Raw genomic sequence first — 21,309 nt, forward strand, 5'->3', positions numbered from 1 at the left:
AATTTTCTAAAAATCTTCTGGAAGGAATTTTGGAAATATCGTAAGAGGAGGGGGGATTTCGGTCAGTCGTTTCCATGAGCCTCTTCTATACTTGGTATTCTAAACGTTCTGTTTTATAAAATCCTTTCTGTCCAATATTTTGCCAACTTCTTTCTTTAACCATCCATCACGTTGAATATATATACTACGAACGAAGTTATCACAAAAACAAAGCAAAGGCCTTACCATCCAAACAAAATGAAGGCCGAAGGAGTTGCCGAGCATAGCTAGTCACAATAAAGGTTGAAAATTCAATGGGCCCTGGCAGAAATATGACTGGGCCGGCGGGGGGGGGATCTAAAAAAATTACCAATTGAGCATGGGATTGAAACAGCATGTTTTACAGAAGAGAAACATTTTATGACTATTAAAAAACGTCACCGTGTTTTTCATACGCTTTTGGTCTACCATGGAGTGGGGTTAACTTTCTGGTGGGTAAATTAACAGTAAGTGTGGACTTCTATTCTATTGAAACGAATCTTACTACACTCCTGATGAGATGTCTGTATCCAAATCGTATTTCAGTCTTCTAATAACTTAAAAATTCCAGATCGAAGATTTTTCAAAGAATACAGACATACATACGGTAACTCTTAATTTATATGCCAGAGAGTTAACCCCACTCCCTGGTACACAAAAAATTCATAAAAATGTGAAGCTTTTAAATAGCTTTTTCAAAGAATAGCATATTAGACCTTTTTTCTATTTCAAGTTTCACTGCTTTGTTCTTATTCTCTTAAAACAGCATCTACGAAAACAACATAAAATAGATATTTAACATCTTATTTTAATTCAAAAGAGTTTGAATTTATAAGAGAAATTTGACATTCATTCACACTGACCACAATGTCTTTTTTTGTAAGAATCATAATAAAGCTTAAATAAAAATGAAAATTCTTACTTGGATTTAGGAGATCTTTCAAGATACAATTGAAAAAATTCTTGCAAATAAAGAGTTTCCATTTGATGTCCTTCTTCAAGCTGCAAGTATCCTTCGATCCAACGGAAAAGAGTTAGGTCACAAAAAAGAAGCAAAACTTGGCCCACTTCTGCCATGGACAACTGAAATTATTCCTTTCAGATAATAGCTCAAAAGTGCTCTACCATCTTAGATCATAGATAACTTCGAAGACCACACTGCCTTTCCATGACGAAAGTATAACAGTTCAAAATAAGGACGAAACCTTTTAATCGACAGTGAACAAATATAAAATTTTTAACTGGATATTTCGAACACATATGCAGTGTTCATCATCTGCTGATGATGTTTTACTGCTGATGATGAACACTGTATGTGTTCAAAATATCCATTTAAAAATTTTATATCTGTTCAATGTCGATTAAAAGGTTTCATCCCCATTTTGAACTGTTATACTTTCATCTTAAATTATGTAGAACACAAATATGTACAAACAAAATACAAACGTATTTTCAATGAGCAAATGAATGAGCAAACCAAAAAGATTACGATTTTTTTTTTCTTTAGCAAAAGCTTTGAAATTATAAGGTCCAAAATCAAAGAGCCAAACTCATGTTACCATAATTTTGCAGGAAAACATTCATTATTTCTGCATAATTTTGCAGGTCTCACGTATAAGACTATGATTAATGTTAAAGGATCTGTTACAGAGCTTATGATCACATTAGCTTATTTCCAGAAAAACCTTTCAACTTTTGCGTGGTTATTGAAATCCCCCCCCCAAATAAAAATAGAAAGAGATACAAAAATCTTATAAAGAAAAAAAAATTAAAAAAAAAATACGAGACAAAGTTTCAACAAAATACCATGGTCACCACATAAGCAACAACTTAGTACACAGTGACTCTTGTCCCAACAATCTTTCAGCAAAGCTCAAGCTGTCTTTTGTTCAAGTAATAAAGAAGTGTTCTATGGCTGAAAATAGCACTGCTTTTTTCAATCTCAAGGTTACTTAAAATCTTTCAAGAGTTGTTTTTAATCATTCTTATGATGATAATAATTTTTTTTTTTTTTTGTCTCCGCTGTTCTGGACTGTAAAAAAAGCTGAGTACCAAAGAAGGATAAAACTAAAAAATCAAGAACACAGACGATAAGAAATAAAGGTGAAATTCCAAAAATAGTAACTAAACAGTAAAAAAAACAAAAATTAAAATAACAAAAACAACGATCGTGCAATGAGACTGCTTTATTTAAGGCAGGATGGACTCGCAAAGAATCTTCCTATACCTCCCATGTTAAACATTTGGAGTTTGCCCGACGTTCCTGAATTAGTGATTTTGGCGGTTTTTATGTCAATAGAAGTAAAAAAAATCTGGTGAATATTTTGGCATAATCAAATCTTAAAGCCGACAATTATTTTTTTTATAATTCCAAAATAATTATAAAACCTGTTTCGGGTTTGCATTCTAGATTGCTATGCTTGACATTGTTGTTGTGGGGTATCAAAAAATAGAGCAAAAAATTTTCTATTCATCAATAAGAAACTTTTTTCTATAATATATACCTCCTGGCTGCAGTCCCTTCAAATACTTTACATATTTGTGTTCCGAAATCAAAATTTCCCCTCAAAAGGTTAGATTGAGCTGTAATCGGAGCATCTAAGAATGCAAAAATTACACCAAGGGGCTAACCACTCGGATTGTTCAGGAGCGATTCAGTCAAGCATTATTTAGTTCTAACCTGTTTAAACAGAGTCTGGAGAAGAAGTAAGGTGCAGACACCAAACTGCCGGTTAATGAATACATAAGAAAATTGTATTGTATAAATAATTAAGGATAAGCTGCGTCTAATCCTAGAGATAAATTGAACACAGCACAAGGGCCGAATAAGAAGCAATGGTTTTATTTTAAAAGATTGATCTATCGTTTTGTTTAATTAAAATAAATTCAGGACAAATTTATGTATTGTAGTATAAGTACAATTTTGCATAATCTTCGTACTGAAATAAGAATTAAAAATATATAAAACAAGCTAATTAATAACTAATGAATGAAACAAAATAACTAATGAACGAAACAAAATGTCCCCAGAATATTTAAATTTGTTACAGCAAGACCCGAGCCTTGCTGTAGAACTACCAAAGCAAACTACAAAAGCAGTCAATGACCAGTCTAAAGTCCAAGGCCTTTCCAAGAAACAATCCAATCCCTTGGTAAATAAACCCCAATAAAAATTACCCATACTAAAGCAGTCAAATGACCAGTCTCAAGTCCAAGGCCTTTCCAAGAAACAATTCAACCCCTTAGTAAGTTCTTATATAGTTCTTGTTATTGACCACAGTAACATGGGAAAAAAAGAAATATGCGAGGGCTCCATTTGCCAAATGTGCAGGCCCATCGTGAAAAGTTGAAATTAAATTATCGGGCTAGAGGGAGACCGCGTTTACCAAAATACATGTTAGAAGACATAACGGATGCTTCGGTTCACGACGAATCAAGTTCCGAAGGAATTGGAACAAATTCCCCTTTTGTGTTGAAAGTTATCACTTCTGGAAGAAATTTGGGGTCAGACCTTCTAAAAGGCTCACGCTGGATTGTGGATCTGCCTTACCTTTTTGAAAATTATGAAAAGCTCGTGATTCGCCACATGTAAGTTTTTTCTTTGTCTTTCATTTTACGTCATTGATTTACTGCTATCAAAATTATTAGGATGGGGAATTATTCTGGGTTGCAATTAATACAACTTGTACCTTATTAATTCTTGATAACTGTCTTTTCTGCTATAGAGAAAGAATGTTCGATAACTTTTAAAGATATTTTCATCCCAAAACAACAGAACGCTCCGACGGTATCTACTTAGGTTGGTTTAATTTCACTATTGTTGGTTTTACCAACAATTTAAAGCTTATATAGGATAATCGGTAGTTGTTTCGCTATTTCTTTAGCAATCTCATCTTCGTACTCAAGTTCTGGCTCTTCTCTTGTCATATTTCACGGGTTATCTATCACATTATTTTCAAATTACGGTTTAGACAAGACAAGATTTATTTCTACAAAACGGCTATCACAAGCCCAAAAGGGCCAAATTCACATTTTAGTGTCAATAAAAAAATTGAAAAAAATGGTGAATGCCAATCAGTAATAAATATCAAACCAGTTTAAACTCATAAAATTGCAATCAGTAAAAAAGTCAAACCATAAAAAGTCGTAAATTAAAACCGGGAAAACAAATTTAAACAAAATGACAATTTAGTTTACCTTGCAAGAATTGTAAAGTTTGCAGTTGCAAAATAAGCATTAAAACTACAAGTTAAAAGTGGAGCGATAAGACCGAAGGGTTAGTAATTTAAAACTTCAAATATGTGAAGGATGAACGTTCTTCTATATCTTTCAGTGGAAACTCTTATTTGGGCAAGAAGGGGGAGTTTTGTTGAATTAGAACGTGGGGCAGTGGCGAATGCAGGGGGCACCCTCCCCCTGACATAGTAGTAGATTTGTGGTTGGGACCACTTGCTCTGGTTCTTTTAGGGACGATTTTTTTTTTTTTTTTTTTGGTTTTTAATAGTCGAGTTTTTAGTAAGTTTTTAGTTATTAAGGCTGTTTCTTTTTGCAAACAAGTTTGAAACAAGGTTTCAGTTACTTTTTGCAGTCTCTATTAGATTTTTATTAATGACACATGTCCCCTAAAAGTATTTAATTAAATTTAAGTTTATCAAGGGGATCTGTCCGTATTACCACAAATGCCAACTGGGAGGCGAAAATCTTCATTCGTAAGAAGGGGAGATTTAAAATTCTGACTTAATCCGCTGCTAATAGCAACAATAAGAAAGCATTGTATTTCTATTTCTTTGTTCTATTTTTCCTGCTACACCATCAAACGAACTATTACTTAATGTTTAATCAACAATTAGTTCCAAAGAATGTATGATACTAAAATATGGTACTAATTTTTTTTTTTTTTTTTTGACAATACAAAGTTTAAGTAACTCGCTATAGTCGCCAGAAGTGCAAATGCTAAAAATTATGCAGAAAAGATTAAATATATTATTTTTTCGTAGAGGGTGAACAACCTTTTAATTGTGTTTTATGGCGAGGTGGTTCTTATAAACTTACTTTTTTTGTATCAATATTTCTAATTGACTTTAAATTCAATAGAACTCATCAGATTTTATATTAAATTAAAGTCCATGTCCACTACCTACCCACAACTTAGAAATTGTTGCAGTTCCCTTTAAATTACTGGTATTTCTTTGTCCACAAGTTTATCGGAGTAACCTTTCATGTACACCCCCCCCCCCAAAAAAAAAAAAAATCCTAGATCCGCCCCTGACGTGGCGGGTGGGTAAATATTCACTAGGGAAAAGAGAAGTAGTACAAGGGTTATGCACGATATTGTTGGCAAAATAATAAGGAAATTTGTACTCTCATTTCCTTAAGGGTGACTAGATTTGCTCTCCGAAGAAGGGAAATGTAAGGCCCTTTACCCTGTTTGAAAATAATTCTTAGACACGTTTTTTGAACTGCCTCTATTCTGTCCCAGAATTCATTGGACATGCCAGAATGGTAAACAGAGAAACAGAAAAAAACACACAAAAAAAAAGTATTAATCCAAAAACGTTCAGAAATAAAATGAAAAAAAAACAAGTTTTTTAACTGAAAGTAAGGAGCGGCATTAAAACTTAAAACAAGCAGAAATTACTCTGCATATTAAAAGGTTTTCTCCCTTCTCAACGCTCTGCTCCTTACGCTAAAGTTTTTTACTGTTTTAAAAAGTAAACTTGAGAAAAAGAGTCAAACTTTAGCGTAAAGAGCAAGGTGTTGAGGGAGGAAAAGCCCCTTTGATATACGGAGTAGTTACTGTTCGTTAATTTTGCTCCTTACTTTCAGTTAAAAAACTTCTTTTTATCATTTTATTTCCAACATAAAGCGAACTTACCAGTAGAGGTAATTTCGAACAGTTCGTGGTAACGAACTGTAGTAAGGAGCGACCGGGCTCAATAGTAACCAAAGCTCTAAAAAACAGAATTTTGATATCAAGAGTTACATCTCAAGAATCGCACTTTTATCCCGATTTTAAATATGCGAGTTTCATCATCAAGTTTAGTCTTACCCATCAAAAGTTACGAGCCTGAGAAAATTTACCTTATTTTCGAAAATGGGGGAACCTCCTAAAAGTCATTTAATCTTAAAGAAAGTAACACCATCAGATTCAGCGTATCACAGAACCTTATTGTACAAGTTTCAAGCTCCTATCTACAAGAATGTAGAATTTTGTATATTTTGCCAAAACACAAATCCCAGATGCGTGTTTATTTATTTAATTCTTTTTTCCAAGGGTGATTGTACCGACCCAGTGGTCTTAAAATTTTGCGAGAGGGCTCATTAAAATGGAAATGAAAAGTTCTAGCGCCCTTTCTAAGTGACCAAACAAATTGGAGGGCACCTAGGCCCCCTCCCACGCTCATTTTTTCCAAACGTCGTCCGATCAAAATCCTGATATAGCCATTTTATTCAGCATAGTTGAAAAACCTTATAACTATGTCTTTCAGGACGACTTACTCCCCCAAAGTCCCCATGGGATAAGCTGCAAGTTAAAAACTTTGACCAGTGTTTGCACATAGTAATGATTATTGGGAAGTGTACAGACGTTTTCAGTGGGATTTTTGGTTGGAAGGAGGGGTTGAGAAGAGGAGGTTATGTTTGGGAAACTTTCCATGGAGGAATTTGTCATGGGGAGGAAAATTTTCCATGAATGGGAGGGGGCAGGATTTTCTAGCATGATTTAAAAAAACAATGAAAAAATAAATATGAAAAAGTGTTTCAACTGAAAGTAAGGACCAGCGGTAAAACTTAAAACGAACAAAAAATATTACACATATAAGGGGTTCATTTCCTCCTAATCTCTCACTCTTTACGCTAAAGTATTTTTTAGTAATTTCAATTATTTATTCTACGGCCTTTGCGATTCAGGGGTCATTCTTAAGGATTTAGGACAAAATTTAAGCTTTAGCGTAATGAGCGAGGTATTGACAAGTGGGCGAGCCCCCCTTATATACGTAATAGATACCTGCGAATATAGAAGTTCGTTAGGTAAGCTATTTCGTAAGTTACGTATATTTTTACTAATGAAAACCATCGTAAAAAACTAAAAGCTCTAGTTGCCTTTTTAAGTAGCAAAAAATTGGAGAGCAGCTGGGCCTCCTTCCCCGCTCATTTTTCTCAAAATCGTTCGATCAAAATTATGAGAAAGCCGTTTAGCCAAAAAAATAAAAATTCAAATTTCGTTTTAATTATTCATCTGCGCAGAGCCGAAATCAAAACATGGATTAACTAAAAAACGTTCAGAAATTAAATAAAAAACGAATTTTTTTAAATGAAAGGAAGGAGTAACATTAAAACTTAAAACGAACAGAAATTACCCAGTATATGAAAGGGGCTGTTCCCTCCTCAACGCCCCGCTCTTTACGCTAAAGTTTTTACAGTATTAAACAGTAGAGTTGAGGGAAAGAGTCAAACTTTAGGGTAAAGAGTGGGGCGTTGAGGAGGAAACAGCCTCTTTCATATACGGGATAATTCCTGTTCGTTCTAAGTTTATGTTGCTCCTTACTTTCATTTAAAATACTTGTTTTTTTTATCTAATCATTAAAAAGTACGGATAAAGGTTCTGAAAGAATGTCTGCAAAGGCTTTAAAGGATTTGAGAAATAAACTAGCTAATTTGATCCTTCTAACTCATAAAAGCATATTGGTATTTTTAATCGTACCAATGAGAACTTTGTGAATTACTCGAATAAAAATTTAAATGATAGTTGAGATGCAACTGAATTTGGGGCACGGATTTTTACTTTGAATTTGATTTTAGGGAGTCAAGTGAGACTTAATTTTTCTTGGAATTTGGTTAGTAATTTCCGTTGAAATTTGGTAAATCGACACGGGTCTGTTTAGAGGGCATTTCCTGTCATGCCCCAAAGGATTTTGTAAAGTTTTGAAATACTTGGCTTTCCTGATTGGTAGTTCCAGGACAGTTTTTGGCTTGGTTACATACATAAATAAAATTGGGTGGTTTAATCTGACAATGAAATACAACAAACTTTCGGTTAGATCGTATAATTTCCACTTCTCACCCATTTCTAGCAATATTTTATATTTTATTTCATATTTTAATTACCCTACATCGCTCACTACTCTACATACTAACTATCCTTTTTGAAGCTATAGCACTTTCCTTTCTACCAAAACAATAAAATTGCTACTTTACTATTTTACTTCCTCACAACCAATTAGCATTTTATTTACAGGTGCCAAGACATCAATTTGGTTTCAAATATGATGTTTTCTAAAGAACATAGAGCTGGATTGCGCTCAAGACTCATCTTCAAATGCGAATCATGTCATGAGGAAGCCACAATTCACACAGAAAAACCCCTTGCTCCTAGAAGGCTTAAAAAAAAAAAGACTCAACGAAAACCGTAGTCAAAAAACGGAAAAGGACTGATTTTGATAGTATGAATACTATCAGAAAGAAACACAAAACAGAAACAGGAACAGTAAGTGCCAACAAAGAGGTAGTGGTTGGTGCAATAAATGGTGGAATGACTCACGCCCAGGTTCAAGAACTTTTCTCTACCATTGGAATAAATACCCCGTCTCAAAAAGTCTTTACGAAATTTGAGAAAGAAATTTGCGTAGAATTGGAAAAAGTTCTCTATGACTATCTTATCAAAAATGGGAAAACCGAGCGAAGGATGGCACTGGAAGCAGGTGAGAAAATTCACCCAAATGGAGCTGTAGAGACATGTGTTATAGTTGATGGAAGCTGGTGTACACGAAGTTATGGGAATAGGTATCGTGCACTCTCAGGCTGTGGAGTGGTGATAGGTTTCTATTCGAAGAAACTCTTAAATCTAGGAATTAGGAACAAATATTGCTGTACTTGCGTGAAATACAGGCATCAAGTAAATAGATCTGTTCCTGAACATACATGTTTTATGAACTGGCAGGGGCCCAGTACAGGTATGGAGTCAGATATATTAGTTGACGCATTCCGAATAGCAACATCCATGCACAATATAAGATATACTCGATTTGTTGCCGACGGCGATTCGAGTACCCATTCTGAAATTATAGCAAGGGTACCATATGGCAGAAATGTAGAAAAAATTGAGTGTGCTAATCATGCGTGCAAATGCTTGAAAAACAGACTATATAAGAAGCAGCATGAAAATGCCGAATGCAGAAGATTTCTTAGTGCCGCAATAATAAAGAAAATGTGTGATTTTGCCAGAAATGCAATTGTATGTGCCACCACAGAGATGAAAAGCGTGAAGGATCTCATCAGTGCGCTGAAGGCAATTCCTCTACATTTTTTCCGTGGCGACCATAGATTTGGTCCTACACGCTGGTCGTTCTCCGGGAAAGTTCTACAGGTCAATCCTGAAGACACCCCTAGCAACATCTTTCTCAGCCATGTGTATTCAACCTTTGATACGCTGACCAGAAGGGCTCGTCTACTGATAGGAAACCACACGAGCAACCTGGCAGAATATTTTATGAGCATAGTTGCAAGGCTTATTGGTGGCAAAAACATTATGGTTAGCCAAAGTGCGCGATATACAACCCGTGTTAAAGCAGCAGGAATCCGATTTACGAAAGGTCACTCAGCTCGCCTTGAAATATTTCGAAGATTTGTAGGATCTACACCAAGTAGGCAGTTGAAAAAACTTGCACAACAGCGGGCCATGACTACTGCTCGACGTAAAAAACTGTCTGCTAGAAAGCGCCTTTTCACTAATGCTTCCACAAAACTCCCTTCAAAAAAAATCAGGGAGCCAACCGGAGCAGACAAAAACTACGGCTCGAACGCAACTGCTCCGGATCTTGATTGCAGTGCGCTCGAAATTGCAAAAACAGATTTTTTGACTCGTCTCCAATGTACTGCAACAGAAATCCTCAGTATCGAAAAAGCCACTAGGCTTCAGAGAAATTCTATCGATAATAGCTGGATAGAATACAGAAAAAACAGAATTACAGCTTCCGTAGCTGGTGCTGTTTGTAAAAGGCGGTTGAAGACTGTGGGTTCATTAGTTCGGCAGCTGCTGTATCCCAGAAACCGCCAAACAAAGGCAATGGAGCATGGTCAGATGTATGAGCCTGTAGCTATTGCAGCTTTTGCAAAGAAAATGGGTTGCATTGTGAACTCTGCTGGGCTTTTCATTCACAAGGAATATGGGTTTCTAGGGGCCAGTCCTGACGGGATAGCAATTTTTCCTTCGGGTGAGAAGGCTCTTTTGGAGGTGAAGTGCCCTTTGACAGCAAAAGGGCTTACATTGGAAGAGTGGATAGCGCTTAAAAAAAATATATGTCTAGAAAATAAAGTTAATAGTGAAATAAAGCTGAAAAGAACACATGACTACTATTACCAAATTCAAATGCAATTGGAATGTTGTGACATTGATTTTGTATACTTTGTAATATTTTTAGGAGAAGAGGAATTATATTATGAAAAGATTGGTCGTGAACGTGAATTCTGGTCTAACAAAATGCTGCCAAATCTAAAAAAAATTTATTTTGAGGCACTGTTACCAGAAATTGTCGACGGAAGGTTGCCAAGAAGTATGGAGATACGAGAACCGTTTATATAAATCCAACTGTGCTAGGTATGGGTAGTTATCATGTGTCATTACAGTCTTATCCGAATACAAATTCAGATATACAAATACTCAAGCAACAATCGAACTTTAGAATTTTTTTTTTATGAACCCGTATGGATAAGCTAAATAAAAAAAACAAGTTTTTTTTAACTGAAAGTAAGGAGCGACATTAAATCTTAAACGATCAGAAATCACTTCGTATATGAAAGGGGCTGCTCCCTCCTCAACGCCCCGCTCTTTACGCTAAAGTTTTTTACTGTTTTAAAAAGTAGAATTGAGAGAAAGAGTAAAACTTTAGCGTAAAGAGCGGGGCGTTGAGGAGGGAGCAGCCCCTTTCACATACGAAGTAATTTGTATTCGTTTTAAGTTTTAATGTTGCTCCTTGCTTTCAGTTAAAAACATGTCTTTTTTTTTATTTATTATCTGAACGTTTTTGAACTAATGCATGTTTTGATTTTGGCTCTCCACAGATGAATAATTAAAACGAAATTTCATATTTATATGGCTTTCTCATAATTTTGATAGAATCACTTTGAGAAAAAAGGAGCAGGGGAGGAGGCTTAGTTGCCCTCCAATGTTTTGGTTACTTAAAAAGGCAACTAGAACTTTTAATATTTTACGAACGTTTTTGTTAGTAAAAGATCAACGTAACTTACGAGTTAGCTTACGTAACGAACTTCTGTATTCTGTTAGTGTTAAATTTTAATGCTCCTCCTTACTTTCAGTTGAAAAAACTGTTTCATATTTATTTTTGTATTGTTCTATTTTGAAATAAGGCTAGAAAATCCTGCGCTCCCTTCATGGAAATTTTCTTCCCCATGACAAATTCCTCCGTGGAAAGTTCCCCCAACATAACCCCCTGTTCTCAACCCCCCCCCCCAACCAAAAATCCTCCTGAAAACGTCTGTACATTTCCCAATAACCATTGCTATATAAACACTGATCAAAGTTTGTAACTTGTAGCCCCTTCCACGGGGATTCTGGTGGAATAAGTCGTCCCCAAAGACACAGTTATAAGGTTTTTCGACTATGCTGAATAAAATGGCTATCTCACAATTTTAATCGGATGACTGTGGGAAAATAATTAGCGTGGGAGGAGGCCTAGGTGCCCTCCAATTTTTTAGATCACTTAAAAAGGGTACTATATACTTCATTTTTTATATATAATTCACTTGTATATAACTTCATTTCCGTTGGAATGAGCCCGCTCGCAAGATTCTATGACAACTGGTTCGATATAATCACCCCTGGAAAAAAAAAATCCATATTTTTGCTGATAGAAGCTTAACACTTCCACGGTAGGGTTCCCTGATAGGCTGATTCGGATGGGTGTAACTTTGGTTTTATTACTTTTATCGGGTGTTTCCCTCTATTTTCTAAAATAAGGCAATTTTTCTTAGACTCGTAATTTTAGATAGGTATCTCATATATTTAAAGTCAGCATTAAAATGCGATATTGTTCATGTAGCTATTGGTATCAAGAATCCGTTTTTTAGAGTTTTGGTTACTATTGAGCCGGGTCGCTCCTTAGCACAGTTCGTTACCACGAACTTTTTGATAACATGAAATAAATTTGTCACTTCGCTGCGAGCAATTATTTAAATTATATTTTTCTAAATAGGTCTGCATGAAGTAAAAACCCGAAAATATGTACTTTTTATTTGTCATTTCCACAATTTTATACCGCGTCTCCTGGCAAATAATGATGACCAGACCACAGGTACACACGCAGGCGAGGGATTCACCCACCTTAAATTTGTATAATGCTTAATTCTCTCAGCGAAATGTTTAATTTTCCTGTGTTTTCCTGGTTTCTTTCGTAAGAGTTGAACCCCCCTCCTCCAAAAAAAAAATCTCGAATAACAATTTCCCTAATTTTCTCCTCGAATAATTGTTCTTTTCCAAATAAATATTCCTATTTACTTGTCGAATTACGAAGAATGAATATACATTAATCGTAATTTTCAGTGAGAAACCCCTTGAGTTTAATGACGGCAGTGAAATCTGATAACCTTGAGTATTTGTGTGATTTGCCGCGATTGAAAAAGAACTGAACAGGCAGTATAAATTCTGGAGGAGCGTCCGGCCTTAAAACCAGTAATTTCACCGATATGGCATATCGTGACGCCCATCCAGGACGTCAAAGTGGTGGTACTAAAAAGTATTAAACCTGGTCTTTAATAAATGCTTCCTACATCCAGTTATTTTTTATATCCGGGTAAGTCTTAATTTTTGGTTTTTACATTGGATTTCTCTTACTCATATTATATTGTGCTTTCTTCTTCTCCTTTTCGGGTTAAATTGGAAAACAAGTTTAGCAATAGTAGGCTATTTGATATGGATCTTGGAAAATTATAAAGTGGGCTTAGTTGCAAACAGGAAATATTCAGCGGGTTAGTTATGTTTACATTACATTTCTAATGTTTTACATAATTATCTTTTAGCTATGTTTACATTAGTATCTCCTAATTCTTCCTCTTTGGCCTCGTAACCGCAAAGTTACGCAACTATATGGTGTTACTGATCCATTTGTAATTGTGGACCAACGACGTGCCGAATTTGTTTCATCTCTAGACCGTAGCCACCCATATTATAGTGCATTTATTTAGTTGTGTTGATCGTAGTCTGATTTTCTTTTTTTTTTCTCTTCTCTTTTTTTCTTTACTCTATATGGGCACTTTCGTGTTCTTTTATATGGGTCAATAAAATTATTGATTGATTGATTTACTTGGCACTAAGGTATTACAGATAATATTTGTTATGTAGGAACCAACAATTTATGTTAAGTAATATTACATGCATTATGTATCTGTTATATTGCGAAGGACCATTCAGAGACAAAGAGCATAATCATAATTCTCAGCAGTGCCAGTGAAATACATGCGTTATCTTAACTTTTAAGCGTCAATATCGAAAAGCAGCTTATAATTTTTTTGAAATCCGGCGGGACAAATAAAAGCCAATACAGTCCATACAATTTGCTTAATTATTATTGTTTTTTTATATTTGTGAAAGAAATACTATTTACCAATGTTTTTTTTACAAGTCTAACTTTCAACGCAATAATAATGTACACATTTTGCCTAAGCAAGTACATAGGAGGTCAGACATATGGGTCTGGTCTTCACCGAAAACATCGTAACTGTAAGATCTTTTTTTTTTATATTTTCCTGTGTCCTTCCCCTCCATAAATTACAGAACGAATACCTACATTACTGACTTAAAAAGGGTTTAATTGAAAAGGCAAGGGCAGGACATCTATACCTTGAAAGCCAGTTCTGCCGTTCTAAATTTCCCAGACGAAAAATTCCTCAAAAACGAATGCCACAAGTCAGACTCAGTGCTGATTTCCATGTTGGAATAGGACTTCAGTGCAAACCAACTTAGCCAAGGGAATTCAGGTAGAGTCGGAAGAGGTATAAGAGGATGAGCCAAAGTTTTGCTGCCCATTGAGCCAACTATTCTCAGCAATCGAGGAAGAGTCCTATCTTCCGGCTGCTCCTTTTGATTCTAAAACATATGACTATTGTACCATACAGAGCATTTAAAGAATTTTGACCAGGAGGGGGGGGATACAAAGTCATATTTAGGTCTTTACTGCCATTAAATCGCCAGATACGTTTTGATTTTTTTATTCTATAGAGAGAAAAGGGGGGGGGGGGGGTAGTAGCTAAAATCCAAATCCTGGCCCCTCTTTAAGTGGTCTTGAAGTTTACGATTTAGCATCACTGAAGTTTATGAAGCATGAAACAAGTAAATAAGTCATTTAAAGTTAAGGTGACACAGAAGAAAAAAAATAAAACTAAATAGCTGAAAAAACAAGGGTAATGAAAATATTTCAGTAAGGACCTCTGCCAAGCCGTCTTCAATGCTAAGAAGAAAAAAAAAGGAAGAACAATTAATCTTTTGATGTAAAATTAAACAGAGCAGGAGAAAAACTCAAAAGAAGAAGTAAGCTATCTTCGAATTTCCTTCAAAAGGCTAGTTTTTCTTCTTTTTTTTGGGGGGAGGGGGGCACTGAACACGGTTTGGTGGAGCTCCTTGCCGAAATATCTGTTTTTGGCACTTTCGCTTTTTTCTGTCTATTGTCTGACGTTAACCTTACTTTTCAAGTCAATTTACAATTATTATTCACTTATGAATTTTTTTTTGTCATAGGTCATGTATAGCCAGTATATATATATATATATATATATATATATATATATATATATATATATATATATATATATATATATATATATATATATATATATATAACAGCACAATATAAACAGAACAGCATCGCAGTCGATGACAAGTTATGATGCCCAGCACTGTTCTGTTTTTATTTTATCGAAAATATTATTTGACTTTCGGAGTAATATAAATAGAGGCAGCAACAATTACTGTAACTTCGAGAGAATTATAAAGCAAAAACAACAGCAATTTGTCAGTGTGAACGAAAAAGTGTTCACACAAACCAGACACAAATTTGATTATATAACAGGCATCAGAGCCGACTTTACCAGCATTTTAGTATCCCCTCTCGCAAATATTGCCCCTCATTACCTCCCTCCATTTACTTTGCTCATAAAGCTCGACAGCTCAGGCCTTTAGCCCTCACCAAAGACAGACTCGGTTCTTAGTGCTTAGAAAGGACTTTGGCATCATCTACGCAATTATAGCCTAAATGGCACCTCTAACCTGCTTCTCACTTCGCTTACCACGGTCGGCAGCTCAGGCCTTCGGTCTTTGTAAATTTAGCATTACTTCCGTTCGCGAGTTTTTGATTCTAACACATTTGTTATCATGACGTTGGCGTCACCTGTTTAAATTTTGTTTCAGATTATTTCGAATTTTATACATTTTTTCTATTTTCAAGATTCCAAAATTATTCTGCATGAATATTCAAAGGTCTAGAATGGTTCTCCCAGAGTAGAAAAAGGGCTGAAAGTCTTGAATATTTATGGACCTTCTTCAACAAATTAGGTTGTTTTGAATGACTAATAGAAATTTTATGGAAAACTGTAGTAGTTAAATGGGTTCTTTTCTGCTTATGGTCATTTTGAATATGGATTCTAGGAAGTGGGAAAGCGTTGAAAGAATCCTATGGCGTTGCACCAATACTTTTCGCATTGAATTTGATGCAGTAAAAGAGTCAATGGGAGAGGTTGAATAAAATTCGCTATTGAGTGAAAAGGACTTTAATACTCCTTGAACAAAAATTGCAAGATGATTCCTAATGATCAAATTACAAAATATTATTAATATAATTTGTAATTATTATTTTGATTTGCAATCCCTTTTAAAATATTATTCTGTTGAAAAAAAACCTAAGAAACCGTATATAAGTGAATCAATTTTACGATGGATTCATGAAAGAAAATCAATTTCATAAAACAAGAATCTGCATTCCTATTCCAATAGAATATTATGTCTTTTAGTATCCACAATAGCTCACTAGTTAAAATGTCAAGAAAGTTGAGAATAAAAACATTACGATAAATTATTAAGAAGTTCTGATTGCCCACAGACAACTTGGAGGTCGATTAAAGAAAAATTGAGATGAATGACAACAATACCCATTCCTGACAATCGAGGTGAGACTGTCAGTGTTCAAGTACGGCTCAGTCATCATATTTCAGTTTTGTGTTTTGTTTTAAGGTTTGTTTTTTACGTTTTTTATTATATTTTTTATGTTTTTTTTTTATAGTTTTATTCTGTACTGAGGAGGGTCAAGCGGAGGTCTTGACCAAAATATTTGCATAATTTTCACTTTTTTTCACTAGCTGTTTATTGCCCTCGTTCTTTCTTTTCTTTGTTATTTTGTGTTTTGTCATGATTGACCAGTGTGGTCTCGGAAATTATTTACGGCTCTGAAACCTAGACGCGTAGAAAGGCTGAGAAGTATTTTCTTAAATATTTTCTTTCGTTTGGCTGACCGTATATCAACCAGTAAGCTATGCGAAGAATATTGTACGATTCCACTTTCTGAGGCTATAATGAAAAATAGCTTAAGATAGCTAGGCCATGTTTTACGGACGAAGATTGACATATTGCAGAAAACTGTTCTTTTAGGCCATTCATCTGGGAGAAAACGAAAAGCAAATCATCTCCAAATGAGGTGGAAAAACGACATAAAAATACTTTTCACGGCAATAGGAATTATGAGGAGAATGTAAAAAGTAAAGTTTTGAATAGATTAGGATAGAGGAGAAACCAGGGCCGTCACGTATGGGGGAGGGGGGACGCCTCTCCACAGTGTTTTTGTTCACTCGTGAAAAAAAAATGAGTCGTAAAAATTTTTTGTCCGGTTGTATACTGCATTTGTTCGGTTAAATTTTGCTTGAACTTTGACGGTAACCGTACAAGTTTTACTGACTCCTGCCACGATTTTACAGATGGTGCCACAATTTTCCATTTGGTTAAATAAAGAGCACAGAAATAGTGACAGGACATATATCGAAACCTCAATCTTGGTCGGTAAATATAGCGGTTTTACCGACTCGTGCAGTGATTTTACGTATTGTATTCAAAACGGACATTATGCTAATCATTGATAAAAAACAAAATTGACCAGCCAATCGGTAAAACTCCTCACTCCCCCCCCCGAAAATTTTGACAAGTAGCGACCCTGGTAGGAACATGTACATTTGTATTGGAATCGACCGGCTTGGTACTGCAGTGAGATCTGAGTAGTAGTAGTGATCACTTTTTCTGAATTTCATACAGAATTTGATGTTTAAAAATGATAATTCTCATGCATAGGATACTCATGATGATAGATAGGATGAGGGAATTGCTGGTGGCATTTCTCAGTCATTTTACATATACAGATATTGTATATGTCGAGATTTTTATTTCTTGGCGCATGAAAAATTGTTCAGGCGATTTCCATCAAAAGAAGGATACATGAAACAGAAACGAAAAAATTTATTTCAGTTGCACAATTTTCAAGCATATAATACTACGTATAGAACTGCGTTCTAAATGCAATTTCCACTATCTTTATAAATTCCTAAACACTGATGTCATTATAAGGGTGGACAATCAACAGAGGCAGAAATTGTAGCTTTGATCCTAGAAATTGACGATTCACTGGATAGTAACTGTGCAGTTCCTTCTTTTTTTAATAGCATAAAAAAGACTTTCTACACGCAAAAGTTTTTCACCTTCTGAGGAGGTGAAAAACTTTAAAAATTCATTGCAAGCATAAAAAAGAATTTCTATACACAAAAGTTTATCATCTTTTGGGAAGGTGAAAAACTTTAAAAATTCATCTCAACTCATCATTAAGCAAAATGAGATATTTTTCAAAAATATCCATGGCGTTATAAGGATGGACAACCAACTGAGACAGAAATAGTAACTTCGAAACTTTTGAAATAGTTAGGGCATAATTAGATTTAAGTCCTTAAGCTCACTAAGGTGTTTGGCCGAAGTTTTAAATATCAATAATCCTGATGATGACGCGGCAAATGATAGGTCAAGATATCGCTTCATTGAAGAATTATTGCTGAGAACGTATCAACAATCTTGCCGCCCCCTAGTTGTTCCCCCACGCCAGATTTTAAGAATAACGTTTTTGGGGTATTTTAATCGAAAAGGATTTTGTTGGTATTTTTACTAAAAAATCGAAACGACAAATTTGCCTTCCCCCTATTAAATTTTCAAAATATATTTTGCCCCCCGCTGAATTTTCGTGAATTGACCCAGCTGTTAATACTGCCTATATCTGCAGGTGAGATGAAACAATCTCTTCTAATTAAATCTAAGAATAAATGTGAAGAGTATCAGTCGACGGTTTCAGCTAGTAAACTTGTTGCAGATTTTTTTTATAGAAAATTCCTAATTTTCTGTCAGACAGCCATAGCCTGCTAACCAAAGTCTCAAAAATTTGACAATAGTATTGATAACATCCAAACATTTACCTTGTTGTTTTTAGAACTTGACGAAACCTTAATTTTTCGACTTTACATAGATCAACCAATCAATACCACCAACCAAACCCCCCCCCCCCAAAAAAAAAAAACAAAACAGGAAGCTCACCTTAATTAGATCTTCAAATAAGTTTAGGATATACCGACGAGATGTCTCACAAAAAAAAGCTGCACGGGTGATAACATCAGCAATAAACAGCACATTTTTATTGGTGTTCCATTTAGGTAAACAGAACAAAGTTTCAAGCCACAATGAGACGATTTGTAAGGGTGTCGTAAGGTTGTATCTAAAAAAGATTAAAAATATTCAAGTAAAACTCAGTTGTATGAACACACGCTCCTATCATGAGCATACAAAAGCTACAAAAATAATAAAAAAAATATTTTTTTAGATTTAAATCCTAGCGACCCTATTTGTCAATGACTAATTTTATATGAACTCGTCTTCATTTTTAGAAACGAGCCATGATCCCAAAAAAGGGGGTGAAAATTAGGGCGAGAATACATGAATAAACTTGGATTATTTAGTCCAGTCTACTCTAACTGAGTCCCCTTCATGGAAAAGCTGACACATTTACATTGCAAAGCAAAGACGTAAAAGTGAACCAATGGAAAAGAAGAGAAAGCGCATTCAATTATAGTTGAACCCACTTTTTTCACATTTTGTATGCAATTTATAGATATCTCAAGCTGAATACACTTTTCAAAAGCGTGGAAACTATTCTTATTTTTGTATAAATTTCTAATCCTTGTTTAAAATAATAGTCTACTGGCATGATTGATAATATCTGAGAATAATTACTGAATTTGTCAAAAACAAGTAATCACAAAGACGAAGGCAATTATTTTCTTTTGCAATATATAGCATTGCAGTTTTAAAAAATTTCATTTCAAATGGAAATGGCGAATCGGAAGAAGGGATCGGCCATCTAAAACTCCCAGGGGATTTAGTTGGTGTCTTACCATAGGAATGTTTCTTTTCATTTTACACTGAAACATTTATATATCACGAAATGATGTTTAAAATATTACTCTCTTTTTTAAATTGACTTAGCAGATACTCTGAGCTAATCTATCAGCGTCACAACAGTCCACAGTAGCAACTTCAAAGAAAAAAAGAACTTATACATTTTTTTTTTATCCTTTCAAACAGGTCTCCAGAAGATTGACAAACTGTATGGTGCTTAGGTTGTCGGCATGAATGGATTAAGAGCAAAGGACTTAAAGAATAGAATAGAATTTAATTTAAAGGAAAATTTCACAACATGGTTGCCGAATGATATATATATATATATATATATATATATATATATATATATATATATATATATATATATATATATATATATATATATATATATATATATATATATATATATATATATATATATATATATATATATATATATATATATATATATATATATATATATATATATATATATATATATATATATATATATATAAAGGGAAAACTGTTTTCCTAACACATATATATATATATATTGAACCTTGGTTCATAGACCTTCTCTTGAGTATGCATGCCCTGCTTGGCATCCGGGATTGACAAAAGATCAAACAGAGGCAAGGAAATTTAATCAAAAGTTTTAGAAGGGAAACCGAAGGGAAGCTTCTTTGAGGATGTTTTGAACATGCGCATCCCACTTCAAGTCATTAGTAATTGTCACCCTAAGTAGTTTAATACATGTGACAGAGATTTTGGGAGGAATGTGGTTTGTCAAAGAAGGGGGTGAATTTAAAAAAAAAGCTGTTATAACTGACGATTTATTAGCGTTAACTCTCATCTTCGACAAAGAAGCATCCTGTGTGATATCACGTAATGTCATAATTGAGCTTTTAATATTTCATCGACAAACCTCAAGTGCAGACAGATCGTCCGCATACTTCCATTGCTCTATTTGGTCAGTCATGAGATTATTAACGATTATAAAAAATAAAATTAGACCCATCAGGGTTCCCTGGGGGACCCCAAAAAGACAGGAAGTGGATCGGAATAAACATTTTTATGTTTAAGCACATGAAAACAATTTGTTAAAAGGAGGCAACAATTTTAACAAGAATGGTACTCACTTGAAACTCCGTCAGCAGTTTATTTACAAGGATATTGTGGTCAATTAGGTCGAACGCTTTCTGGAGATCAATTAATAAAAAATTCAACCAAGTATCAGGGTTTTCAAAATTTTTAAGAATGGTGTCAAGAAGACTAACGAGGTAGTGCGAAGTAGATGTCTCCTTCAGGTTTCCAAACTGTTGGAAGTCAATAAGTTCAAGAATCTCTGGCTTTAAACAATTCGCTAAGAAACCCTCGTACTTTTTTGAGAAAACTGGGGTCAAGGTGATTGGTCGTAATGCAGTAAAATCATTTAGGCCTCTCTTCTTTTGGATTTCAGTAATAAAGTCCAGCTTAAAGTATGACGGGAAACATCCAGAATTGCTCATATCATGGGGTGTTGATAGTTTATCTGTTGATAAACTTATCTGTTGATAGTGGTGTCGATGCTTTTATTAAATCAATTGGGACAAATACTAGTTTTTTTTAGTTTCCAATGGGACAAATACTAGGTTTTTTTTAGTTCTGTATTTTTCTATTATTTGCTTCGCTGAAATTTCCAGGATTTTATCTTTTAGAGTTTTCATCAAGGTTCATCCAGAAGGAAATCAAGATTCTTGCACGAGTGACCCCCTATTTCTTTCACTTTCTTAATTGTTGAAGTTCCTGAAGTTTGCTCTGTTTTAAGCAATTCAATTTAATCTTACCAT

At 34.6% G+C, this 21,309-nt stretch overlaps 1 protein-coding gene across 6 annotated transcripts in view; it reads right to left on the minus strand.

Moving 5' to 3' along the window:
* LOC136042080 (ectopic P granules protein 5 homolog) overlaps positions 1–21,309 on the minus strand; it is a 152,052-nt gene that overhangs the window by 85,689 nt on the left and 45,054 nt on the right. For all 6 annotated transcript variants that reach the window (XR_010621161.1, XM_065726975.1, XM_065726973.1 and 3 more), the window contains exons 11-13: positions 18,638–18,815; positions 13,871–14,116; positions 941–1,101 (exon numbers count right to left, since the gene is read on the minus strand). Coding sequence is in view for 5 of the 6 variants with exons in the window: in XM_065726975.1 (XP_065583047.1) it covers positions 941–1,101; positions 13,871–14,116; positions 18,638–18,815 (585 nt within the window). In the remaining variant the exon portion in view is untranslated. The remainder of the gene's footprint in view (positions 1–940; positions 1,102–13,870; positions 14,117–18,637; positions 18,816–21,309) is intronic.

This window comes from Artemia franciscana, unplaced genomic scaffold, assembly GCF_032884065.1.
Source record: "Artemia franciscana unplaced genomic scaffold, ASM3288406v1 PGA_scaffold_62, whole genome shotgun sequence".
Taxonomy (NCBI): domain Eukaryota; kingdom Metazoa; phylum Arthropoda; class Branchiopoda; order Anostraca; family Artemiidae; genus Artemia; species Artemia franciscana.